Genomic DNA, 26,655 nt, shown 5'->3' on the forward strand with positions numbered 1-26,655 from the left:
CCAACGATGGGTTCGAAACATGTTTCACACGATTCTGAGTCGAATGAGACAAAGTTGTGATGACCGAAAAAAACCCAAATTTTCGAAGGAAATAGACTATGAAAAAATGCCAAAATTCGAAAATTTTCGAAAACTTCAAAAATCAAAAAATGACGTCCAACGATGGGTTCGAAACATGTTTCACACGATTCTGAGTCGAATGAGACAAAGTTGTGATGACCGAAAAAAAACCAAATTTTCGAAGGCAATAGACTATAAAAAAATGCCAAGATTCGAAAATTTTCGAAAACTTCAAAAATCAAAAAATGACGTCCAACGATGGGTTCGAAATATGTTTCACACGATTCTGAGTCGAATGAGACAAAGTTGTGATGACCGAAAAAAAACCAAATTTTCGAAGGCAATAGACTATGAAAAAATGCCAAGATTCAAAAATTTTTGAAAACTTCAAAAATCGAAAAAATGACCTCCAACGATGGGTTCGAAACATGTTTCACGCGATTCTGACTCAAATGAGACAAAGTTGTAATGACCGAAAAAAAACAAAATTTTCGAAGGCAATAGACTATGAAAAAATGCCACGGTTCGAAAATTTTGAAAATTTTCGAAAACTTCAAAAATCAAAAATGACGTCCAACGATGGGTTCGAAACATGTTTCACACGATTCTGAGTCGAATGAGACAAAGTTGTGATGACCGAAAAAAACCCAAATTTTCGAAGGAAATAGACTATGAAAAAATGCCAAAATTCGAAAATTTTCGAAAACTTCAAAAATCAAAAAATGACGTCCAACGATGGGTTCGAAACATGTTTCACACGATTCTGAGTCGAATGAGATAAAGTTGTGATGACCGAAAAAAAACCAAATTTTCGAAGGCAATAGACTGTGAAAAAAGGCCAAGATTAGAAAATTTTCGAAAACTTCAAAAATCACAAAATGACGTCCAACGATGGGTTCGAAATATGTTTCACACGATTCTGAGTCGAATGAGACAAAGTTGTGATGACCGAAAAAAAACCAAATTTTCGAAGGCAATAGACTATGAAAAAATGCCAAGATTCAAAAATTTTTGAACACTTCAAAAATCGAAAAAATGACCTCCAACGATGGGTTCGAAACATGTTTCACGCGATTCTGACTCAAATGAGACAAAGTTGTAATGACCGAAAAAAAACAAAATTTTCGAAGGCAATAGACTATGAAAAAATGCCACGGTTCGAAAATTTTGAAAATTTTCGAAAACTTCAAAAATCAAAAATGACGTCCAACGATGGGTTCGAAACATGTTTCACACGATTCTGAGTCGAATGAGACAAAGTTGTGATGACCGAAAAAAACCCAAATTTTCGAAGGAAATAGACTATGAAAAAATGCCAAAATTCGAAAATTTTCGAAAACTTCAAAAATCAAAAAATGACGTCCAACGATGGGTTCGAAACATGTTTCACACGATTCTGAGTCGAATGAGATAAAGTTGTGATGACCGAAAAAAAACCAAATTTTCGAAGGCAATAGACTATGAAAAAATGCCAAGATTCGAAAATTTTCGAAAACTTCAAAAATCACAAAATGACGTCCAACGATGGGTTCGAAATATGTTTCACACGATTCTGAGTCGAATGAGACAAAGTTGTGATGACCGAAAAAAAACCAAATTTTCGAAGGCAATAGACTATGAAAAAATGCCAAGGTTCGAAAATTTTCGAAAACTTCAAAAATCAAAAAATGACGTCCAACGATGGGTTCGAAACATGTTTCACACGATTCTGAGTCGAATGAGACAAAGTTGTGATGACCGAAAAAAAACCAAATTTTCGAAGGCAATAGACTATAAAAAAATGCCAAGATTCGAAAATTTTCGAAAACTTCAAAAATCAAAAAATGACGTCCAACGATGGGTTCGAAATATGTTTCACACGATTCTGAGTCGAATGAGACAAAGTTGTGATGACCGAAAAAAAACCAAATTTTCGAAGGCAATAGACTATGAAAAAATGCCAAGATTCAAAAATTTTTGAAAACTTCAAAAATCGAAAAAATGACCTCCAACGATGGGTTCGAAACATGTTTCACGCGATTCTGACTCAAATGAGACAAAGTTGTAATGACCGAAAAAAAACAAAATTTTCGAAGGCAATAGACTATGAAAAAATGCCACGGTTCGAAAATTTTGAAAATTTTCGAAAACTTCAAAAATCAAAAATGACGTCCAACGATGGGTTCGAAACATGTTTCACACGATTCTGAGTCGAATGAGACAAAGTTGTGATGACCGAAAAAAACCCAAATTTTCGAAGGAAATAGACTATGAAAAAATGCCAAAATTCGAAAATTTTCGAAAACTTCAAAAATCAAAAAATGACGTCCAACGATGGGTTCGAAACATGTTTCACACGATTCTGAGTCGAATGAGATAAAGTTGTGATGACCGAAAAAAAACCAAATTTTCGAAGGCAATAGACTATGAAAAAATGCCAAGATTCGAAAATTTTCGAAAACTTCAAAAATCACAAAATGACGTCAACGATGGGTTCGAAATATGTTTCACACGATTCTGAGTCGAATGAGACAAAGTTGTGATGACCGAAAAAAAACCAAATTTTCGAAGGCAATAGACTATGAAAAAATGCCAAGATTCAAAAATTTTTGAACACTTCAAAAATCGAAAAATGACGTCCAACGATGGGTTCGAAATATGTTTCACACGATTCTGAGTCGAATGAGACAAAGTTGTGATGACCGAAAAAAAACCAAATTTTCGAAGGTAATAGACTATGAAAAAATGCCAAGATTCAAAAATTTTTGAACACTTCAAAAATCGAAAAAATGACCTCCAACGATGGGTTCGAAACATGTTTCACGCGATTCTGACTCAAATGAGACAAAGTTGTAATGACCGAAAAAAAAACAAAATTTTCGAAGGCAATAGACTATGAAAAAATGCCAAGATTCGAAAATTTTCGAAAACTTCAAAAATCAAAAAATGTCGTCCAACGATGGGTTCGAAATATGTTTCACACGATTCTGAGTCGAATGAGACAAAGTTGTGATGACCGAAAAAAAACCAAATTTTCGAAGGCAATAGACTATGAAAAAATGCCAAGATTCAAAAATTTTTGAAAACTTCAAAAATCGAAAAAATGACCTCCAACGATGGGTTCGAAACATGTTTCACGCGATTCTGACTCAAATGAGACAAAGTTGTAATGACCGAAAAAAAACAAAATTTTCGAAGGCAATAGACTATGAAAAAATGCCACGGTTCGAAAATTTTGAAAATTTTCGAAAACTTCAAAAATCAAAAATGACGTCCAACGATGGGTTCGAAACATGTTTCACACGATTCTGAGTCGAATGAGACAAAGTTGTGATGACCGAAAAAAACCCAAATTTTCGAAGGAAATAGACTATGAAAAAATGCCAAAATTCGAAAATTTTCGAAAACTTCAAAAATCAAAAAATGACGTCCAACGATGGGTTCGAAACATGTTTCACACGATTCTGAGTCGAATGAGATAAAGTTGTGATGACCGAAAAAAAACCAAATTTTCGAAGGCAATAGACTATGAAAAAATGCCAAGATTCGAAAATTTTCGAAAACTTCAAAAATCACAAAATGACGTCCAACGATGGGTTCGAAATATGTTTCACACGATTCTGAGTCGAATGAGACAAAGTTGTGATGACCGAAAAAAAACCAAATTTTCGAAGGCAATAGACTATGAAAAAATGCCAAGATTCAAAAATTTTTGAACACTTCAAAAATCGAAAAAATGACCTCCAACGATGGGTTCGAAACATGTTTCACGCGATTCTGACTCAAATGAGACAAAGTTGTAATGACCGAAAAAAAAACAAAATTTTCGAAGGCAATAGACTATGAAAAAATGCCACGGTTCGAAAATTTTGAAAATTTTCGAAAACTTCAAAAATCAAAAATGACGTCCAACGATGGGTTCGAAACATGTTTCACACGATTCTGAGTCGAATGAGACAAAGTTGTGATGACCGAAAAAAAACCAAATTTTCGAAGGCAATAGACTATGAAAAAATGCCAAGATTCAAAAATTTTCGAAAACTTCAAAAATCGAAAAAATGACCTCCAACGATGGGTTCGAAACATGTTTCACGCGATTCTGACTCAAATGAGACAAAGTTGTAATGACCGAAAAAAAACAAAATTTCCGAAGGCAATAGACTATGAAAAAATGCCAAGGTTCGAAAATTTTGAAAATTTTCGAAAACTTCAAAAATCAAAAAATGACGTCCAACGATGGGTTCGAAACATGTTTCACACGATTCTGAGTCGAATGAGACAAAGTTGTGATGACCGAAAAAAAACCAAATTTTTGAAGGCAATAGACTATGAAAAAATGCCAAGGTTCGAAAATCAAAAAATGACCTCTCACGATGGGTTCGAAACATGTTTCACAGATCTGGGTATAGTTGTCGACATTTTAGAGTAAGTACTGCTCTCTAACTGATCATCCGGGAAGTGATGAGGTGCTTTAGAAATTTGTCACTGCCGACGATTGGCGCTGCAGGACAAACTCCTACTGCAGAACGTACAGAACAAAACCTCTAAAAATTGCTGCAGCAGCACGCACGTAATACGCAAGTTGAAAAATTGTTGACATACCCAACAAACGCTTTAATTACTTGAAAAAATGACTTCCGTGTTAGAATCAATGGTTGTGGACGAAAAACAATTACCAGAAAAGCCTGTAGACAGAGAAAAGGTATTTAATTTTATCCTAAATTATCCATGGGGCCAAAGTTGTTTATCCGCTCCATACACAGTGACAGCATCACGGTTGATATAACCTCAAAAGTCATCGTTGCAATGTACGACTCAAGTTGTTATTTGATAATTAATATTTAAAAAATGTTTCTGTAGACGTGCCCTCTTCTGCTTCGTGTTTTTTGTAATACTGGTCGTCACCACAACATCATGGATTATAGCAGGGGAAACGTTCCTTCCAATGAACTCCAAATTTATACATGGTAAATGAGCTTATTGTTTTCACTCATTGTATACTTGTTCTAATTTCACTTCTGTCTTCTGTCTAAAAAAATAAATAATGATAGTTATTAAATAAACAGGAGAGTAATATTATTGAAAAATTGCTTTGTGTATATTATCCCATCAAAATTATTGCAAAACGATAGAAGAAAATCAACGAATATTCATTTAAAAAATATGATTGATTATTGAGTAAATGAATGGCATTTTTTTTCAAACAATAATTTTCAAGTTTGTACATGAACCTTTGCTAACTTATTACAGGATGGATGCAACCCTCAGGGAAATAACAGGCCTTGTCAAAGAAGTAAATCCTGATGCTCGCAACAAAGGAACGTACTTTGACTTTTCTTTGGTAACGCCAGAATTGAGAAACGCTGGGTATAGAATGCGAGAAATTGGTGTCACGTGTTCAGGACAAAAAGGAGCAGATGATAACAAGACGCTTTCTCAAGCCAGGTAAATATTGATTATGACGCTTTGAATTTTGTTTTATACATAGAGCTCCAAAAATCGATCGTGTCTGATATTCCAATACGAAATTATTATTTATCTGAAAGCAAATACAAAAAATATCTTTTCTGGACACAGTAGAATTTTGGTGTACAATTAATCAAAATACTCTATTACTTTTATGGGTTTGGGAGAATTAGCTAAAAAGCTGGTTTCCATCTACCTCACAAACGCCTGACACATAATCACAGATCAAAATGATTGGACTTTTAATAACGGAATGTTAAATTCCAACTATCTCCGAATTGAACTAATTGAGTTTTTTAATTCTATTGAAGATTCACAATTGGTGACTATTTGGATATTTCCATAACCCCACCAAACCGAATGATGCAACCGGCTATACGACGAGGTGGACTCAGACAATATTAATTGTATTAATGTAGGTTCATAAAGAACATCAATTTTCTATGTATTTGTAATTATGGATGCGAATGAAATTAAACGGAAAAACACTTAAAATACGTTGAAAATTGATTTTGTCAAATAAAACTGTAAAAAAAACGAAATCACAGTCGAAGGAATAAAATTACTATTGATATGAAATTCAAATGAAGGATTCGGCTGGAATAAAATTTCATGTATTTATATAATGGGTGAAGATTTATTACAATATATATGACTCGTTCAAATTTCACAGTACTCTATTATAAACTTCGTTATACTGATTGATTTTTTACATAATTTCGATAAAATAACGAATGAACATTTGTTTTTACAGTTTCGAAGCGAAAAATAAAATCTGAAACTCTATTCTTTTTCCGCGGTAACTTCGAGCTCGCGCAAGCGATGCGCGACTTCCCATCGCGATCTGGGCCAAGATTCATCGAGATCTTGCGTGTTTATCTCTTCGATCAGACTCATCAGGAGAGTGAAAAAATCTCTGATCTTACCAGCCGTACCGTTTCGAAGTTTTTGGAAGTCATCCTTGCCTGAATAATCATAATATGAACAAAATGATAAAATCCATTGGGATTTCTCCTATAATTCTAATTTCAAAATCAGTCTGAAAATTCCTTTTGAGAAAAAATATTGAATAGTTCAAAATAATGAAGAAAATCTGAAGTGAATTTCTCGAACTTATTAAAAATTTCCAATGAATTTTGTTCAAATAATTTTTAGTCATTGAAAATGCTTCGATAAATGTGACAGCGAATAACGAACTGAAGATTCTTTAACCTGATGGCAAGAGGGTATTTTTGATCCAAACTCTCTGGTGAGTGAGGGAAGCAGTGATTCTTTTAATAATCAGAGCCTGCATATCCATTGTCATTGGCCTTAGACGTGACACAAATCGAAGTAAATATTCTAGAAGATATCGATTTGAGGCTTCCAATTTTTGAAGACAATGTCTGGGTTTTGAGCCTCTTATGACAATCTGGCTCAACGCATCAACGTCCAAAACTGGCCTTTTTAAAGTCTCAAGCCAGTCGAAAAGCAAACCCGATAAAACTCGCAGATCTCGTTCCATATCGAGTCTTTGCCACGTTGAAGATTTGTTATTCAAATCGACCTGGTCACCATATGAAATCAAATAAAAATTTTTTTCCATTTTCATCTACAATTTTTTTATGACGAATCAATTGTAACAGAAATTTTCTAAATGTACCTGATATTTTTGTAGTCTTTTTTTCGATTCTTCAGGCAAAGTTTCATGATCGCATAGCAATGCTTTGATGGCCTCTTCAACGTTGAGCACGTCGCAATGATTCTTTCGTGCAGCAACTTTGAGGTTCAGCTGCGATTGTATTTCTTTGTAACAACCGTTTTCGTATATTTCCTGACCAGTGATTCCGTCGCCAAGGACTTCGTCAACGAAGGTGTCGTCCAGGGCTGTCAAAATTTCATTTAAAATACTACCTTGATAAAACCTCGAAGACCAATAAAAATTAGCTCATGAGAGCTAATACTAAGAAATTGTAGAGTTTTAGAAAAAAAAAAACAAAATGAAATTACTGCCAACGAAATTTCCAACCAACGGTTCTGTATGGTCGTGACTAATGAAAATTTTTTTTATCAAAATTTTCGTGAGCATTTGATGCATTAATTTTTCACTTTTCATGCAAATTTTCTTCTCTTTTCCAGTTGATTATAAATCACTACGTAATAAATCTAATGAATTGAATAAAAATTCAAAGGATTGGGGATCGAAGAGCAAAGAAAATGAAATTCAGAGACGTTGATGGATGGCGACCTCACCGGGATAGCTCGTCGAGCAGGAAGGCGATTCGGGTGAAGCACAGAAAACGTCTTCGAGCCTTCGGATGTCCTCGGAAGTATCTCGGGACGAATTACTTTCCGCGCCTATTTTTGAAGCTGCAGAAGAAGCAACGGAGCCTTAGGGAGAAGGGCAAGAACTTGAGTCGTTCAAATGAAAAAAAAAAAAAAAAAAATACAAAATGATTACCAGAACAATCGAGGGATGAGTCTGAGAGCGATTCAGCCCAGGAATACGAGTGCCTCATATTGCTCCCCTTCAAATGGAGCCTTTCCAGAACGTTCGCAATGAATTTCCGCGTGAACGGAATATTTCCGGGCTGGAATTTGATGTCTGCAGGAGAATTGTCGTCGTGACAGTCGCACAGTTTGAGAATCCTCTCGCATATCACGAAAACGATCTGCGAAACAATTAACACGAATTGTTCCAAGTTTCATGGTCTTAAACAGTCAAATAGTGTTGATCGTTCAGTTTATGATTAGACAGAAAGGGTGAGGCGTTTTGTTTCGAGCATTTCGCGTGTGGAAGATGACCTTACGTGTGTATTTTGCTGAGTACACCAACATTTATCTGCGAGATAGTTCAAGGCCAGTGCTCGATTATGTCAAAAATCTGACGAGAAGTTGATGATTATATTTTTATTTAAAAAACAATTTCTCGGTGGCCAAGCAGAGAGCCAATAATCGTAAAAGAAATGTTGATAAAATCGATGACGACAAATCGACAACAAATTCAAATGCAAGGAAACAAAAACTGGTAGCTTTCGCAGTTATAAAATAGAAGAATTTTCGAAAATTTGATATCAGAATCGATTCAACTTTAAAACGAGGAATGTTGAAGGACACACAATTCTTTCGTAATTATGAATATTTTAATGCAGTGTAAATCAATTGAGCATCGATGACTAAAAACTGGGTGGGATGAATACGGAAAGAAAATACGTCGATGCTGAAGGTCTTAGCTGGGGAAAATTGAGTATAGTTAACGAAAGCGTTGCAATGCTACAGTACCTTGGGAATATGTTTGAATGTACGTTGCTCGTAGCCGTGCAGGGCGTTTGATTGTCGCCTGAGATAAGATTGAAGACTGACGGGTTGACGTTTGTCGATATTCGCGGCCATTGGGTAAACGATCATTTGCGGAAGTATAAAATGTTCGAATTCTTGGATGCATTGTATTTGCCCTCGCGTTTGTATCGCACCTGGCCTCTTCATGCGCACAAAACGTATAGCGTCACTGGCCCTAACTCTGAGACTGTAAATGAGGTAGCAAGCAATGAGAACTCCAGTTCTTCCCAGACCTGTTTATAAATTACAAAATTAAACCGATGCTTCAAAAACCGTGAAAAATACGACGAAAGATTTCTCGCATGAATAATTTCTCATTCAAATTAAAAATTTGAGCCAGTAGCAATTTAATTGACTGTCAAGTTTCCACTGGAGGGAGAGAGAGAGAGGCCTCTAGAACCCTCTAATGCTCTTCAGAGCTTTTTCATTCTATTCCTACTCATTTTCGAACTTCAGCGTGACTCATCAAGTTCCATAAAACTGAATAATGCATGCTCAGACCAATTATCATAAGTGGACAAAACCGAATGATTCGTCCCATCGCAAACGGCTCGTCATTCCTTTTACGTGTTTTATCTACCCTCGTATCTGAATGCGGAGCCTCAAAACGACACGATCAACAATTAAGGAGGCTTCGTATCCACGTTTCTGGTGGAAATTGGATTGAAAGTTTGCTCGGTGTCCACGAAGATAAACATGAAAGTGTCAGTACGAAAATAGCTTCGGTAATGCACGTCCCCGAAGTGTTTGCTTCCTAATGATCTCTGAATTTATAAATTGTCCGGGAAATAAGGAACGTCCCGAATAGCAGGTTCTGGAGAATTAATAATTGATAAAGCCTTTCGTTCGATGCCTTTCACTTGATTCCCGTAAATCGATATCATTTTTTATGAAAAAAAAAGCAAAGTAAATCGAATCAAACACTTTTTCTTGATCATCGCGATGACGAGAACTTCCGTAGGCTCAATAAATATTGATTATTCCGGAAAACGAAGCATCGTCACACCGTGTCGTTTCGATTTTCAAATCTTACGCTCTTCCTCTTGTTTCTTATCGAAACATATTTCTGTGTTGAAACATTGCATGATCAGCTACCCAGTCATTTGTTCAATTGCCAGTTTTATTGTGCATTTTCTATTCCTCAAGAGCGTGCTCGCCTCCCGTTATGTTCTCACGTCTAATTCGTATCACTGTACGTACATGAACATCGTCCAAACCTCATGCATATTCGATCTACCAATTATATCATATTTTTTTCATCGCACGAATCTCATGGATTTGAGATTCGCTCCAAATCTCAATCAGAATGCCCGTGACCCTGGAATTCGTTGATCTCGAAGCGACGAATCAACTTTTGAGTTTTCTCTTTTTCGATAAAACGGTAAGAGCCGTACTGCGTAGTTTTTGGGAGATAAGATCTGAAAGGCCAGTTAGAAAATCGTAGCCTAAAAAATGATGCTGTAAGTTTCATTATGTGCTGGCTTCTGTCAGAGCCCCACGAACGTTTTGGTGGAGCTTTTTTTTTAAATTTGTTGGCTATTCGAATCTCATTCGACCAGATTATCTGATGAACAGTTAATTCGTACGATTAGTGAGAAAATCCTGTTTATTCTGTGACATTTGAATCGCTGTAATTGTACGAACGAGATGAAATGCAAACATCGTTTTCCTTTCTATCGTTCACTTCATTTTTTTTTATTTTTCTCAAAGCTAGCGTAGCGCGTATTTTATCTGCATATACTTTGTTGCAACTATAATTTCCGTGCACAGTATAACCGTTAATTTATATACACGTGTTTGCTGAAACGGTCGATATTACGCTCTTATTTAACGTCTTTGACAAAACGCCTCAACTTCCGGCCAATTTGTTTTACTGGCTTGCCTTGAGGTAACTCCTGTACTGCATGCTAGTCAAATAAGTACTAAATTTTCAAAACGCTTTTAGATCAAGTTTAACGTATCGATTAAACGTATTGTTAGTAGATTTGTATTACAGCATATCTTATTAAGATGTAAAAATATTAAAAAAACGCTTTTCATTCTGATGAATGAAAAAGTTTTGAAAAGAAATGATTTTCTGAAGGTATGAGTTTAAAGGAAAATCTACGTGGCGAATTCGTAGAGGATCAGTTGAGGAACAAAATGAGACGTGGTGCAATAAAATCTTTGAAAAATACCTGTGAAAATGTGAGACTAGCATGCAGTACAGGGGTTACCTTAAATTAACTAAAGTTAAACTCGCGTTGCAATATTCCTCGTTGGGCTACATTATTATGCTATTCCCCGCGAGTGCTTGACACAATCGTCGAACGATCGAACCAGTAATTTATGATCGATTATCGAACCGTTGTGAAGTAGCCCCGACAACGAACGTTCCTTTGGCTCGTTTTACTCAGGGGAAAAATTACACTTTCTAAACAGTTGTTACTTTTACTTTTTCTTTTACCTGCGTGACAATGGATTGCCACACGACCTTCTTGCACTGCAAAAGCCACGACCTTGACCATGTCCAGAAGTTTGCTCATCGTAGCATCTCCGTAATCTTTCCATGCGAAATTGTAGTAATAAACTGTAGATGAGAAAAAATTTAACTGCGATTTGACCCGATTTTCCAGCCATTTCATTTAACGATACTCAGTGTTTCTTTTTCAGCTTTTTGTACAATTAATTCAATCGTTTACCAAGTTTTTTGCAATTTTTATACTGAATTTGATATTAAATTTTTATTTTTTATCTCAAAAAACGTTAAACAAGTTAAAATAATGATAAAAAATAGAATGTAACATGAAAAATTGAAGTATTATTCTACTAGTTAATTTTGAATTAAATAAATAATAAAATATTATCAAATCTGAGTTGAATTTTTAAAATGAATCGACTGCAGTGGCTTCTGCATTTTGAATGTCTTTTTGAATTATCAAACAATTTCGACAAAGTTTTTTCATCAGTTTCGAGGTTTGTTTTTGAAGAGATCGTTGAATAATTGAAACTTTTAAAATTGAGGGTTGAAGTGTCAGGTTCAAATGAGGAAGGAGTACGATAAAGGTAGAACGCGTCGGGGTGAAACTCGAGGAATGTAGGTTGGTTGCGGAGTCGAGGCTTGCCAATTACTTTCGCAGGGACAATTCGCGAGCACACGTCACTTTACGGAGGAAATGGACGGGAGGGGAGGAATTTGTTTTGGATGTATAGACATAGCGTATCTAACAGGATCGCATGTTTCCAACTAAAACTTGTTCTTCGATCCTGGTGCATGGTGTGGGAGGCCAGAATGGAGGAAGACCAGGAGAAAGAGAGAAGGAGGAAGCTTTGCATTTAGGGTACATTCGAGGACGAGATAGCACCGTTTTCTCCTTATCGACCTCATCCTTTGGAGGCTTTTCGAGCAAGGTCGAAACTGAACCTTGACTATTGCGGAGACGCAGACGTCAAACGGAAGGGAAATGAGTTTCTTCTTGTTTCATATACTTTTGACTAAAAGTTTTTACGAATGGATACGACTCGGGGGAATCGGTGAGATTGGAGCTTCGATCAGAATGCATGAAAAGTGTATTTTTTGCGGTTTTTCGAACTGCTCGCATCAGTTCTTTCGTCGCGAACTCGTATCTTTGGCTGCAATCCAATTTCAATTTATCGAAATTTATCATCGAGCTCCAAAACTTTCCTTCGTGATCGTTCGCCAATAAAATTAGAAGGGAACAGAGATCTGTGGTTTCGTAGGAACAAAAATTTGGGCTTTGCGAGGATCTCGAAAGGAAAATTCGATTCGTTGGTACGAATTTGCAAAGCCAAAGGGTTGAAACTTAAAGAATTTTCATGATTCGCGTGGATCTTTGCTTCGAATGGAAATTTGGGGAACTTTGTGCACCCTCGAATAATCAATTTCGCGCATCGTGAAAAGACGAAATAATGAAATTTCAGTTTATTAATGAAGACAGTTCGAAACTGCGAAGCCAAATAGCCGGAGCTTCGATTTCGAGTAACTCACTTCCGTTTTTCATGAAGTGATTGGGCTCGTAAGTGAAGCCACTTTCCTCAAGATTTCCCCCGCAACTGGCATGTTCACCCGGCGTCTGTAGATTTACAATAGTCTTTATGCTCCAGTTCTTGAACTGTTCGATGACGTTTTTCTTGATCAGTTGTGCGGTGCTGGGTCGTGCCATCGCCAGGACATCGTCGGTCACCCTGGACAAAACAATATCAGCGAATCGCGTCGTCACTCGTTTGTTTTTCCCACATTTTTTCGAATGAGCAGCGTCTCCGACAATCAATTAGAAAAATTAAATTTAACGTTAAATACTCGGCTCACCAGTGGGAAAAAATGTCCTGAATCGCCATGTGTACCGGACGCCAAGCTTTTGGATTCTCGTACTTGCACCTCGAACCCCCGCAAAAAATAGCGCATTGTATCGCAATTGGCGTCAACTTACGAAGATTCTCCGATAATTTATTGTACCCAGCAGGCACTACGCAGAGATCTAAACCAGGCTGAAGTCCCGCTGGTACCAGCGAGCTCACATCCATTCTGCGCCAAAGCAATTCACCATTTTCTTTTAATATTTTTATTACAATCGTTCTAAAACGAGTCGAGCTTCTTCTTTTGAAATTTTCTTTACACGCTTAGATGGATGATTTTAGAGAACGTAGAAATATTGGATAAAAAACGAAAAAAATTGGTTCGAGCTCGGACCATCAAGGCAACCGTGCTTGGGAACATTTTTTGGTCAGCAGGCAGCGTCCCGCAGACGTTCTGTACATTCGGAATATGAAAAACCGAATGTATTCAAGAGAAATACTAGTTTGTACATGGTTTATACGAGCAAAGTCTGACTGACAAAGTTTCTCAGTTGCGAACAACGTGGAGATCGTAATTATTGTCTGCAACAAAAATTTCAATTACTCTTTCCATTTTCATATCTTTTCCTTTCATATGAACCTAAAAAAACCCGAAAACATTGCAAAAATCCATATTTTTAGAGAGTTTGAAAAAAAAACGCTTCTACAGAAGAAGAATATTACTTGAACGTGCTGTGAAAATTTCTTACATTAAAAAAATGTTTTTGTACTTTTTAAATATTCTTGAAACTATACCAAAAGTTCGCTTTGGTGAGTTATTCCGGTCTATCCTAAAAACATTCCCGAAAACAATCGATTTTTTGACTTCCTAAAGCAGAATCTTCCTTAAAGCTTTTTCACGAATCACCTGTAAGTTACAATTGTACTCGAACTCGCTAATAACAGAACTCAAAAAAAGTTTATATTCGCTCCTTGTGACGTCCAGGACATCGCGATAATATGGACAGTGACATTTTGTGCACATCAATGGAGGTTTTTCAAACACAAAAACTTCAGGATGTCTCGATCCATCACTATTTTTTAACGGCTCGTTTCAAGTCTTCTTCGACTCGAAACTCACTTTTAATGAAAGATTTTTGTGACCGTAATCCATCGCATCACCCGACGAAACGATATTCGCTCTGTTGCAATGAAAAATCACGGTGGAGTTTGTTGATTTTTCGCAGGGAGGTCGCAGTTCGTAATTCGTGGTGTTTCCGAGCGAATGAAGCGCGAGAGCGAAGTTGTTTCGTTGGCAAAACAACGAGACGGACTGAGTCCTGCCAGGCACGGCGATGGGCTCTGCTGGAATAGAATGATCGATGCAAAGAGAGTGGAGAAAAAAAGAAAACACTAAAAATACAACGCGGTGTAGTAAAATCAGGAATTCACCCGCGTGGCATCGCGTGACGTCCGTCTCTTTAAATGTTTTCTCGTGCATCATCGCAGTGCCGAGTCAATTTTATAAATCCATGATGTTCTTTTTCATTCTCATGCAATCTTTTCTGCGACAGCAGGCAACGAGAAATTTATCCCTGTCAACGCGAGATCCTTGATAGAACGTTTTTCCCCGTTTTCTTCTTCCCCTTACGATTTGTGACTGTCACATTACTTTGTGTATTCGAGCTGAACTCTTGCCGGATGGAGTATTTTCATTTTTTTTTTTCGTTAAATCGCACAATTTCGACAGTTTCGAAGAAACTACCGAGTCAAGAAAGTTGAGATTTCTAGAGCAAAGAATTTTTATTCCTCCGAGTACCAATAACGCTGTGACAAATAATAATAAATATGATGAATCCATTCATTAAAATTAAAAGTTCGAATTTACATACATGAAAATCAAAATTAATAAACTAAAAAAAAGAAAAATTTAAAGCTGCTTCGTTGTTGAGCGTATGAAAATAAATAAAAAATCACGTTGAATTCTCGCGGGTTTAACTTTCCTCAATTCCTAGTGAATTCTTATCAGGAATTTTCCCGTTTTTTTATCGACGTTCCGTTGCGATGTTTTCTTTCCCCGGATTGTGCCCTTATCGTAGGAAGGTATGTTGAGTGATGCGGGCACGATTCGTTGTGGTGGCAACGGAGTTTTTGATCTCATTTGTTATTATTCACCGGAAGTTGGCGCTTCGATTATTCCGCTTTCTACATTTTGTTTCTCCCCTTTGGCGATAAAATGCAGTTGTGAAGCTCGCGGCCAACATTCCCAACGCATATTTCCCCCCGGGATAAAACATACGAGGCTGGAAATCGATGGAACGCGAGTAATCCACGTGACCGACTGTCGAGTCGATTTTCATATGTTCAACACTCGAAAAATAATTCTAAATTCAATGAAATTCAGATTAAGGAATTGGATCTGTTAAAAATGTAATATTTTTGAGTTAAAAATTTCTTTTCGTTTACTTTTCCGGAAATTTTTTTCGCTCCACACAAATTTTTCTTATCCAAATTCTTCTAAAATGCCACTTGGTCATATGCTGGTTGGTTCATCATGAAAAAAAACGAAGAGGACACTGCATAATTGAACATATTCTGAGAAACCGTTCATGCTGAAAGAAAACTCGGCGTCATTCTTCCGAGTTCATAAGAAAATAAATCGTTGCACGTGAAAGTGAATAAAGCGAAGTCGAAGTTAAAGAAAAACTCGGAGCCAAAGATTCCCGACAAGAAAAACATCAAATTTAAACGATCGAGCGATCATTGTTTTTCTTTATTATCATCATTTTGGCACTATCAACTTCGTCTAACTGTTCATCGCCTGAGTTCCAACTAGTTGATATGGTCTGACACGTTTTCTTATTTTTTTGACCGGAAATCACATGAACATTGAAATGAATCAGGAACAAAAAATGAGTTTCAACGTCTGCGGCGGATCTGGCGCCCGTGCAATTTGGTGTCATGGGCCAATGAAGAGTCGACGCTACTTTCTTCTTCTCAACTTTCCGTTTCTTCTTCCAAAGAGACATCGTAGATCGACGAAAAAAGGCTCACTCGTGTTAATCGATGCATTGCTTCCTCACTTCGTCGCTCGAGCTCTGAATCGTAAATTCCTCTTCAGCGAGTGATCAATACTCGAAAAATTATGGTGTTTCTGTCGTTCATTTAGCAAATAATGAAAACATCGTTTCTTTATAAATGTTTTTTCTTCATTGAATCAACTATACACGATAAAAACGTAACGGTCGTTGGGATCGAAGGGTCTGTCCACTAGAATAAGATCCGATTAGACATGCAGGTAACACGAGAGCAAAGCACAACGTTAGAAAATGATAAAAAAACAGAAAAAAGCTCGTATCTCGTTCACAAATGTTCGTGTATTCGATAAATTCCTAATGCCACTTCCTCCTTTTTTCCATCATTCCTTCTCACTTCTCTTCGCTTCGTTTTTTCTCTTTACTTCAACTATGTACAGGAGAGTTTTCTATCATAAGTTATATCAAGTCCTTAGTTCATTATACACAATACATAGACTTAAGAGATAGCGATAGTACGTTACAGTGGGAAACGCGAATCGAATGGCACGGGGAGTGACGAAAACTCAAAATTCAAAAACAGCATTTTGTTCAGGGGCTTTTCAATCGAAGTGAGACTCATTTTTTCTCTCGAATTTCTCGATCAAACGAAGCGCAAATAATTACATCAACAACAGATTTTATTCAGCAGGCTTGCATCGAAATTATTATTTTTTCTCTCTTCGTGAAAACAAAGATGAAAAATTGAAAAAAATCGACGAAAATTCCGTGCCATTGAAAATGTTTTATTTTTTTTTTTTGACAATTCGTCATCTCGGTTAAATATTTCATCGTCGAATAATCGTATTCCCGACGTTGATATTCAATCAGTTCTGAAAACTCTCTTCAGCATTTCAATCCTTCCATTTTCTTTTATTATTTAACGATAAGTTTTATTTTAATTTGGATCCTGGCTCTGGGACGAGTGCGGGCCCTTTGTGTGGGACGTATAAATGCGCGGCGACTTTGCCTCGTCACGAGATATACACACACATATATATATATATATCGCGTTTTATTCAAAAGAATTTTTCAGTTTATCCTTCGTTGACGAAACATCTGACAAAAATGTGACGACTCAAACTTATTTTTCATAGCGATTAGATTCCTTTTATCGTATTATCAAATTTATTTAAAAAATTAACTAATTCCTCCAACTATTTCATTCTCTAATTTCCGGAATAAAGCTAATTAACTTCAAATATATTCACTGCGAATTTTTTTTTCTTCGTAGACTTCTCTCAAAAAGTTTTCGGGAAAAAAGTTTGGAAAAACTTGTCGACTCGACAAAATGAAATTTGTAAATTAAACTGTTTTTCGTTCTGGATACTTTTGTTTGGAAATTTATTGAACGAGGGATAAAGGGCCCCGAATAATGGACGACGGAACTGCCATCTAATCGTTATATCCCGATATACGTATATATATGTATATATATGTATAATATATATATATATGCATACACAGTAATTTATTTAGTTGAGTTGATAGCATCAGCTTATTTTGTAAGTTGAAATTTTCCGTTTATTTATAGCAATGTGTAATGGTTTTCTTTGTTTCGACGTGTGATCTCGGATCGGTCAGTGTCCGCATTCAATGAAATGCGTTCGATTGTGTTATCTCAATGAAATTCAGTTCTTTTTCCAGTGACGTGAAATAGTTGCTGGATCGGAAATAATGTAATTAGTGGTTAGTCACTCGAAAGTTTAGTCGATAAAAATTTTCGAATTTCTCAAGCAGTTTTGTACACGACGATTTTTTCCATTGTTTTTTTCGTTCTAATTTCACGACACTGGATTTTTGTTATTTTTTAGGGGTTTTCCGCGATCTTAACCGATCTAACGACATCAAGCGCTTCAATGTTTTCTCTCACTTTCTCTCTCTCTCTCACAACTTCGTTTTTTACACCGCTCACGCACAATTTACAAATTTTACTTCCTGTGTTTTTCCCTCATTTTCTTCTCGTCTTCAATATTTTTCGATTCGAGTAAGAATGCATACGAAACTACTGCTTTGGGACAAACGCTAAATGCTATACAGACGCTAATCCGAAGATTTCGTATTCGCAGTTTTGGCTCGATTTTGGGACGTTTCGAAAAATGAGTAAAGCAATACTTCACGAGAAATCAGTCACTTCTTTTTGAAAATTGGATAATTTTATCAAAATTTCTAGATTTGACGATTAAAATGGTCAGGAATTCAAAAAAAAATATTTTTTGTCTCAGGATATGACGAATTTTTAACAAACATTAAAATACTCGAAAAAATTGAATCGGTCCATACAATTACGAATCAACAGAGAAAAAATATTCTGAAGGGAAAAAAATGCTAAATGATTTTATTTGGTACAAAGAAAAACAGTGATCAATTAATATAATTAACTATTCTTGATCGATTGATCGGATGATTTAAAAAAATATGTCGTTATAATAACTCGAATTTGCCAGATTGACCACAGTTTTTGTCTCCATTGCCGCGAGCATCGAATTTCTTTATTTTCATCGCACTGAAAAATTTCAATATACGTACAAACACATTCAGCCTCGTTCAACCATTTTCTGTCGATAATTCGTTTTCCCATTCACACTCGGTAACTGTCACCTGTTTTCTCACTTGTTCTCTTTTCACTTATTTTCTTTTTTCTCTTTTTCTTTCTCTCCCTTCGACGTTCACGTGGCCCGTTAAACGAACAATCGTAAATTCATATTACTAATAATGTATATTCTACTAAATTCATTCGGCCCAATCGGGCAATTTTATTATCGACTTGACCGATCGAGTATCATCACTATTTTCCTCCTTTCTCCTCTCCTCTTTCTTTTTCTCTCATTTCTATTTCTTCCCTTCTTCTCGTCCACAAGATTCACCTGCTTCGTTAAATTTCCAGCCGACATTTCATCTCCCATTACTTCCGTTTACAATTTCTAAAAAGACAAATACGCCAGACTGAAAACTCGAACGGAATCATTTCTGACTACGATTTACGCTCTCTTCGTTATTATCATTATTATCTACAGCGTGCTTCTTCGTTTCTTACTCTTTCGTATATCATAATACGGGGGTTGACAAGGGCTCGGAGCATCGTTACGAAAAAAACAAAAATTTTCAAAATTTTTATGAAACATTTAAAATTGTCTAACGCTTCACTGGGCATATCCCCAGTGATAATCGATAAATTTTTATTCCCATTCTCATATCTTCAGCTCACTTTTCATTCTCCCATTCAATTATATTCTAATTCCTACAAATTTTTCGTTTTACGAGATATTTCGACGGCGCATCAAAAACCATAAATTCTCCGAGTCAATTTATTTCGCCAGATCAACTGAAATTCTCGATGCTCGGCCAAAGTAAAAATTTACTTGCTCGGAAATGCAATGAAAAAAAAAAAAAAAATACTTTTTCGTTCCTTTTAATATGTATATAGAGAGGGATTGAACATTCGGGGTGAGTCAAATTTTGCAGGGTCTGAAAGTATTTGGTAATACAACGAGAGGGATTACAATCTCGTAGGGCTATATATATTTATATATATATAATAATAATAATAATAATAATATAAATTATTTATATAACACATATGTATAATTATCGATAGTCCGTTAATGTCTATATATATTATTGTATACATAAAATCGTACGAAATATACAAGGAAAAATTGAAATTGCCGCAAAAACGGGAAAACAATAAAAAATCGTTGTTATCATTAAATCATTTATTTTCTCCCCGTCCTGTCGCATAACGTTCCTCTCATTGAATCCTTTTTTTCTTTTTTTTTTGTTATTTTCGTATTTTCATTGAATTACTTGGGATAAAGATATGGATCGATGGATTTGCTAAGCGGTCACAAGTCAACCTACGATATTGACGTGACCGATTAGCGTTTCCGTTGGCGTTTCTACTTTTATTTCTTAACGTTTATTCAACTAATTCTTTTTCACGAATTATTTGCCTCGAACTCTTATTCTCAAATCTCACATTCTTTCTCACTTTTTGACATACTTAAACTCTGGCACTCCGACGCTTAAATTTTCGCGCTCATCTCTCTCTCTCGCTTCCTTAAACATAAGGTTTTTTTTCATTTCTAATTGTTATATAAGCTTTTCAAAGTCTTTGCAACCGCTCACAAAGTTGCGGTTTGGATATGGTGAGTGAGATGATTTTTTATCTTCGTTTTCTTACGCCTCGTACCACTTGTTCCTTCTCTTTTCTTTCTTCGTGACGCTCCTCCTCATCTCGTTCATTGCACTGTCAAAACGGATTTCCCCATTTCTTCGATTCGTTTCTCTTCGTTTTTTCTTCGCTCTTCATTTTAATCCTCGTTTTTGAATAACCCAACGAGACCAACTTCGTTGTCTTACTACGCCTCGATCTGATCATCCGCACTCATTATGTCCGGCGCCATCGACAAATCCTCGGCCATATCCTCGTCTTGGCCCGAATCCTGACCGTGGCTGTCCGGATACTCTCTGTCGTCAACTGCCTCGTCCTCGTGCTCGTGATCCATCGGCGCATCTACCATCTCACGCTTTATTAATCTCGATAATTTACCGCCCTCAGGACTTTGACCTTCTTGTTTTATGTGGACACCAGGTTCATCCAGGTGAGACCTACGAACAAACCATTGGATATTGTTATTTTTAAAATTTTTCTTATTAAATCATCTGATTTTTTAACGATTCGAGATAAACGCCTCGATAAATATTTTGACTTTATCTAGAAAATTTTCAAGGCTCTTCTCCACAAAATTTCGTATAGTGGATCATAAGAATTTCCTTCAATTAGTTTCGTTTTGTTGTTCAGTTTTTTAGCGATTAACCATAAATCAAGAAATTTTGTTGTAAAAATTCAGTAAAAAAACTTTTACGGGCTCGGTTATTCATTGGGTTATTTTTAAATAAATTCGTAATAGAAATAAAGACACGAATAATTACATCAAGTCGTTGTGAGGTAGACCGTGCTCCTTGTCGGGACTCGTGGCGGTCGAGGTGCACATCGAATTATTAAGAAATCCCATGTTCGACTCACCAAGCGCAGCCTGGAAATACTCAAATTGCATTAGATGATTAGTTATCAAAACGTCACGAATTTTTTCCTCCGTTAGATTTTACTGTATTCGAACTTTGTTGACTTAAATATCACAGCATAATTGATATTTGTGTACTAATTGAACCGAGGGCTTCCAATGAATATTTATTTTCACAAATTTTTTCAAGAAATTCAAAACTCAGAGTTGAGCCACAAAATGAAGACAGAAAAAAGTATTTTTTTTTCAAAAAAATTATTCATAAGAAGCTAATTACTAATGAATTCCAAAAATCAAACAGTTCGATCTCAGAATGGTGATGGAATACATTTTTTTTGGAAAACTCTTAAAGAAAAAAGTTATAAATGTAATTTTTGAAAATATTAAGAAAGGACAATTTAAGACCTTTTTTCGTCAAAGTCACGGTGTTGTGATTGGAAATTTTGTGCAACTGTTTATGGATTTACTGACATTCGAGGCAAACTTCAACTCAGCCAACTCGAGAGCACATTTTCGAAAAGTCTTCCCCGAAGTATTTTTTTTTTCATTTTTAAGTTTTTTCAAAAAATTACTCGAATGAAAAATTAAAAAAAAACTCAAACACTTCAAATTCTAATTTTATGCAACGTCATGACCTTGAAATGCAGTGTTAATTCGAATGTTAGATGAGACACTTGAACGAGACGAATTTGATAGGTACCTGGAGATTGGCATTGAGAGCATCACCGTACATCGTCGGACTGTGTGTCAGCGTGGGACTCTTCGATGGCACACCCCTGTTCGAATGGACAGAAAAACGAGAATGAGAAAGCGACGAAATGACAACGATCGACGGATTTATAAGTATAATAATAAATATGAAAAAGTTACTGTTGAAAAAATGTGTTCCCTGAAAAATCGGTTATTATAGACGGTTGAAAATTACATGTAATACATATATGTACAGATGATAGAGAAGAAAGTATTTTCGTCAGAAAGATATAGACAGGGGAAGGAGAAAGATTAGAAAGAATATATATATATATAAATACATATTATTAAAATAACGATTTGTGTACTGGAGCGTATAATTAATAGTAAAGTACATGTAAGAGGATGAGAAGAATTATAGTAAGAAGAAAGATAAAAAATTGTAGATAGAGAGAAAAAAGAGTGTAAAAAGAAGAGAGAGAGAGAGAGAGAGAGAGAGAGAGAGAAGAATAGATGTAAAAACGACGAAGTACAAAAATTTACAAATATTCTACTTATATGTAAAAGTGAAAAAGTTAGAGAAAAAAATGGAAAGATATACGAAAAGAGATTGTAAAAAACCCTTACCAAGGCGTCGTTACACCATGGGAGGAAAATCCAACCAAGAACATTGCTCACTGATCGAGTTTAGATGAAAAGATTGAAAAAATCTACTAATGGACACTCCCGTTTAAATAAATCGTCTCGTAAAAACAACGAAACTGCATGAACAACGAATTGATCGATCAGTGACGTTGTTGTTCGAATAACGTTTTTAAAACGTGTGATATCACTTATACAACGTCCTCGGATCACCTGCTACCCACCTGTCGACGATCACAGTTTTTTCCAATTCCATTGGTGTAAAACGAGTCCGAGCTTTTTCTCACTCTTCGTAAAAATTCGAGTTTCAACGGAATTTCAACGAAGAGTTTTCCGACTCTCCGACGCACGAGTCAACCGACTTTATTTCAGATTGTCGCTCGTCGGAGGACCGGTCAAAATTTCATGCGAGGAATAAAACATTTCCTGGGTACGTTTATCAAGTGATATCGAGCGTCCGTGCAAGCGAGGAATAAAATATGTTGAAAACAGTGAAAGAGAGTTAAAAAGATTTTAAAAAGTGTATTAAAAAGTGTTGGATCGAATAAACACACATAATGAGATGAAAAGTTGTGTCATAATTATTCGTACGTCACATAACTGCAACAATATTTTCATCGCAGTTACATAAATTTTATTGAAACAATTATTATAATCAAGCATTTTGGAAAATATTCATATTTCCACTCCAAAATGATCGATTTTTTATATTTAAATCGTTGAAATTAATTTATAACGAGAAGGTAAAAAATGAAGTAACAATGAGAGTTGAAAAACCTACTAAAAAATATCGACTACCCAAAGATAAATTGGATTGTTCGGGTACCTGAGTGAGACAAACGTCGATGGAACAGCAATGGAGAAGTCTCGTCGATTCTCCAGATGAAAAAATCCGACTTTTCTTTATTCTCATATATATTAACGTAACGACACCACACATAAGACATTAAACTCATGCGCAATTAGCCTCAAAACGCGATCATTCGCTCGATCGACACATTCGCACAGTGGGGAAAATCACAAAAACATAAGCAATCTGAGAGCCAAGAACCAAATAGAAAAACAACCGTGTCAACGGATTTTAGAGAACTGAAAATACGCGTTGAAAATAAACGAATGAAATGAAGAGAAAAAATTCAACTTCGTCGATCGGAAAATAACACTCGTAAATAATTCGATGAGAAAATTATTAAATGGGAGCTTGAGAGGTTCGGTGGGTGTGCATCGGGCTCTTTCGTTCCAAGGAAATAAAACTTAACTCAGTCACACATTGCTATGACAAGACAGTGATTAACTCAAGGAAAACAATAATAAAACAGCGCCACCACATAAGCACGACGTGTAAGCACCACGTAAGCTCGGCGAGTTCGAGGGGATCGAGGGGTCAGGACGCTCTGCTTCTCTTACTTTGTAAATTATTCAAAAAAATTCATTTTTTCCTCATTATTTTTGTTTTTCCCATGCTTTCTGTTAACCCGATCTCTAATACGTATTTACAATCGTCCTGTTGCTGGGCTATTTGCAGGGGATGCCTTATCACGTGCAGCGCATTTTCATCGCTTCCAAGCGTCAAGTAGGATTTTTTAATTTCTTTGTAATTTTCTGCTGCAGGCGATCTACCTCGTGACTGTTTTTCGGAGAGAATCTAGCGTCACTGGAGCTCCCAAACGGACAAGATATTTTTTCTTATTACCGGGAATGAAAAGACTTTTGATTTTACTGATGGAATGTTAAGCGCGAAAGAATTTGACGACCGAATTCGATTGTTTGATAAAAAAACATAAAAATTTCACTTCCGTCGTACGAATTGCAGCGAACATAATTTTTTTTTTTTTTTTATTCCAAGAGAATTTTTTATTCCGACCGTTCGTTACGGTTTTTTTGCTCTAGTGGGATAGATCACCTTAAAAAATACGATAGAAAGGATGCACAAGAAAGAATTCGGAATCCGATAATCCGAAAAGAAAAATATAAATTAAACAAGTTTTTAAAGTTCGATCTTACAAGAGCCATTTTTCTATCAATATTTTTCTTTTTATTCCAGCAGAGAAGGACGGAAATTGCGGTTCTGGGTGTCGAGGGTTGAGGGAGAAAAAAATCTTAACCGAAAGCGAAAGTACATTCTAAGAGTACCAATCGGCCACTACGAGGATATTAACGCTTTCCTTTATGTTGGATAAATCGACTATTTTTTTTTCTTTTCGCTTTAATGGCAAGCATGAATATTTCTCGCACATCGTAAATACTTCTACAAAAAAAAAAAAATATTGGTGATTGGGTTCGGAAATCTACGAGGCGATCGAGGCAGGCATTATGCGTGGAGCAAATCCTTTTTTCTTTCTTAAAGGGCGTTTTCTTTTTTGGAATTGGGGATGAACCGCGGTGAGCGACACTTTGCTGCACGGTAGCGTTTGATATTTCAATCGAAAGGTGTTCCCAAAGGTACTTGAATTTTGAAAAATACTCAGGGGTCGATGGAACGTGTTTTTTTTTTATTTTTTTTTATTTTTTTTTTATTCAGTTGCGTTCGTCCTTGTTACGTGAACTGAAGAAGTCAATAAATTCCGTTATGGTGGAACGAAGTTTAATTATATTGAGAAAAGTAAAATTTCGATAAAAAAAAGACCAAAAAACTCGAATGAGATTAATTTTTATGAAAAGTTCCAGCTATCGATTGCTGTCCAATAGAAATAAAAAAAAAAAAAAAAAAAAAAAATCATTCGAATAAGAGTAAAACGATGATGAAATCCATGGCAAAAGAAAATATTTCCCACGATTGTATAAAACGGAATAGAAGGTACCAAGGATGAACAGCAATGGCAAAGACTCGAATTTCACCGATTAAATTACTTCGAGTTGTCAGCAAGTGTGGCTCGTATGTTCAGCGTTGTAGACAACGACTAAGCGATTCGTTCCTTGTGATTCGTGAGTTCGAGGAAAAATCCTAAACGTTGTTATTCCTTTGTTCTTTCTTCGAATTATTGTTAAATCTGTGATTTTTAAGTATTTGAAAAAAATATTTTCTTCCGAAAATACAATAATGAAAGTGTACACTTGAAACGGTGTACATGAGAATCACGGATCTTAGGAGAGTCTCGCGTCAGCCAGCCAGCCAGAATTCTAAAAAGTGGTAGTGCTTACTGTGCGGAGAGGTGGGGTGGAGTGGGTGATGGGGTTGGGTCAAATTTCCTGGGACGGCCGCGGGAAAGATGCCGCCGCTTTATGAACTCGGCGTCGTCCACCATCCAGAATGACCCAAAGTCGTCCTCAAAGCGCACAAAACACTTGTGCAATGATAGATTGGTGCGGATCGCGTTCTGTATACACAGACAAGACCACCAAGAAATAGAGAAAAGAGAGTAAAAAAGAGTCAAAAAACGTTCGATTGATTTTTTTTTTTCTGTTTTTCGTTTTCTTTTTCCAGTTGTTCTTTTCTTTTCGATTATTTTCGTTCGATAAACCGACGTCGATCTCCGCTAAGCTCGCTTTCGGTGGTAACGTTTTTTTTTTTTTCTTCTTCTTTTCCTTTCGATCGAACTTTACGATATTATTCGCGACGATTCTTCATCGCCGATCACTCACGCGTCTCGTATTTGGCAAATGAATTTTTTTTTCTTCATTTTATACTTTCATTTCGTTATTGACTTTTGTTTTTTTTTTTTTAAATTTTTTTTAAATTATTTTTTTATTTGTTTTGTGCCTCTCTCTTTTTCTCCTGTTGCTGTTCCGTCCATCTGCACACGACGGGGGCCGCATGAACCGCCACCGAAACAAATATACTTTCGTTTCGTTTGGCTTACGCCCGAAAATGCGTAACAAATGGTTGTGGTAAAGTAGTAAATAGTGATGATATATGTGTAGAAAATATTGAATATATGAAAGAGACAGGGATATATATATAATATATATTAATGAAAATGTTGTAGTAAAAAAATCGAATGAACACAACACCATTACTATACAGAGAGAATCGTAAAGAAGTGACGGGTAGTATGGATTAATATTCAGAGAAGAGACGACAATAATAGAAAAAAAAGATCAGTGGCTTTGGTACTTCGTTGCAAAACTTGGTATTGTTTTTTTTTTTCATTTCATTTTTTTTTGTTTTTTTTACACTACCTGAG

At 36.0% G+C, this 26,655-nt stretch overlaps 3 protein-coding genes across 17 annotated transcripts in view; 1 reads left to right on the forward strand and 2 right to left on the reverse strand.

The window, feature by feature from the left end:
• Positions 1–4,571: 4,571 nt before the first annotated feature.
• Positions 4,572–6,090, forward strand: Bin1 (histone deacetylase complex subunit SAP18). Its single transcript, XM_043427817.1, has 4 exons — positions 4,572–4,741; positions 4,900–5,006; positions 5,290–5,484; positions 5,817–6,090. Exons 1-4 carry the CDS (start codon positions 4,670–4,672, stop codon positions 5,908–5,910), a joined length of 468 nt encoding a protein of 155 aa, XP_043283752.1. The 5' UTR covers positions 4,572–4,669; the 3' UTR covers positions 5,911–6,090.
• Positions 6,091–6,106: 16 nt separating this feature from the next.
• LOC122415582 (protein tyrosine phosphatase domain-containing protein 1-like) lies at positions 6,107–14,436 on the reverse strand. Of its 3 annotated transcripts, none has more exons than XM_043427816.1 (10): positions 14,240–14,436; positions 13,133–13,348; positions 12,812–13,008; positions 11,270–11,392; positions 8,767–9,056; positions 7,946–8,156; positions 7,738–7,854; positions 7,148–7,371; positions 6,718–7,051; positions 6,107–6,470 (listed from the first exon to the last, which is right to left on the reverse strand). In XM_043427816.1, the coding sequence occupies exons 2-10, from the start codon at positions 13,345–13,347 to the stop codon at positions 6,289–6,291; spliced, it is 1,893 nt and encodes a 630-aa protein (XP_043283751.1). In that variant the 5' UTR covers position 13,348; positions 14,240–14,436; the 3' UTR covers positions 6,107–6,288. The 3 variants fall into 3 exon arrangements, with proteins under 3 accessions (XP_043283751.1, XP_043283749.1, XP_043283750.1); XM_043427814.1 differs by having other exon boundaries at positions 7,738–7,875; XM_043427815.1 differs by lacking the exon at positions 14,240–14,436 and adding an exon at positions 13,915–14,196 and having other exon boundaries at positions 7,738–7,875.
• A 2,019-nt stretch (positions 14,437–16,455) lies between these two features.
• The window catches only part of FoxP (forkhead box P), a 210,710-nt gene continuing 200,510 nt past the window's right edge, over positions 16,456–26,655 (reverse strand). For 10 of the 13 annotated variants that reach the window (XM_043427806.1, XM_043427808.1, XM_043427805.1 and 7 more), the window contains 4 exons: positions 25,673–25,848; positions 21,900–21,975; positions 21,108–21,220; positions 16,456–20,783 (listed from right to left, as the gene is read on the reverse strand). In XM_043427806.1, coding sequence (XP_043283741.1) covers positions 20,534–20,783; positions 21,108–21,220; positions 21,900–21,975; positions 25,673–25,848 — 615 coding nt within the window. In that variant the 3' untranslated portion in view covers positions 16,456–20,533. The remainder of the gene's footprint in view (positions 20,784–21,107; positions 21,221–21,899; positions 21,976–25,672; positions 25,849–26,655) is intronic. The other 3 variants (XM_043427801.1, XM_043427804.1, XM_043427802.1) reach the window with 3 other exon arrangements.

This window comes from Venturia canescens, chromosome 9, assembly GCF_019457755.1.
Source record: "Venturia canescens isolate UGA chromosome 9, ASM1945775v1, whole genome shotgun sequence".
Classification (NCBI taxonomy): Eukaryota; Metazoa; Arthropoda; class Insecta; order Hymenoptera; family Ichneumonidae; genus Venturia; species Venturia canescens.

What these genes read in the sequence shown, in the direction of transcription:
- Bin1 (XM_043427817.1), top strand. Translation starts at nt 4,670, where the DNA reads ATGACTTCCGTGTTAGAATCAATGGTTGTGGACGAAAAACAATTACCA. An exon ending in AGCCTGTAGACAGAGAAAAG is followed by an intron (nt 4,742 to 4,899) that starts GTATTTAATTTT and finishes ATGTTTCTGTAG; the next exon opens with ACGTGCCCTCTTCTGCTTCG. An exon ending in GAACTCCAAATTTATACATG is followed by an intron (nt 5,007 to 5,289) that starts GTAAATGAGCTT and finishes AACTTATTACAG; the next exon opens with GATGGATGCAACCCTCAGGG.
- LOC122415582 (XM_043427814.1), bottom strand. Translation starts at nt 13,347, where the DNA reads ATGGATGTGAGCTCGCTGGTACCAGCGGGACTTCAGCCTGGTTTAGAT. An exon ending in CAGGACATTTTTTCCCACTG is followed by an intron (nt 13,009 to 13,132) that starts GTGAGCCGAGTA and finishes TGTTTTGTCCAG; the next exon opens with GGTGACCGACGATGTCCTGG. An exon ending in CATTCAAACATATTCCCAAG is followed by an intron (nt 8,157 to 8,766) that starts GTACTGTAGCAT and finishes ATTGTTTCGCAG; the next exon opens with ATCGTTTTCGTGATATGCGA.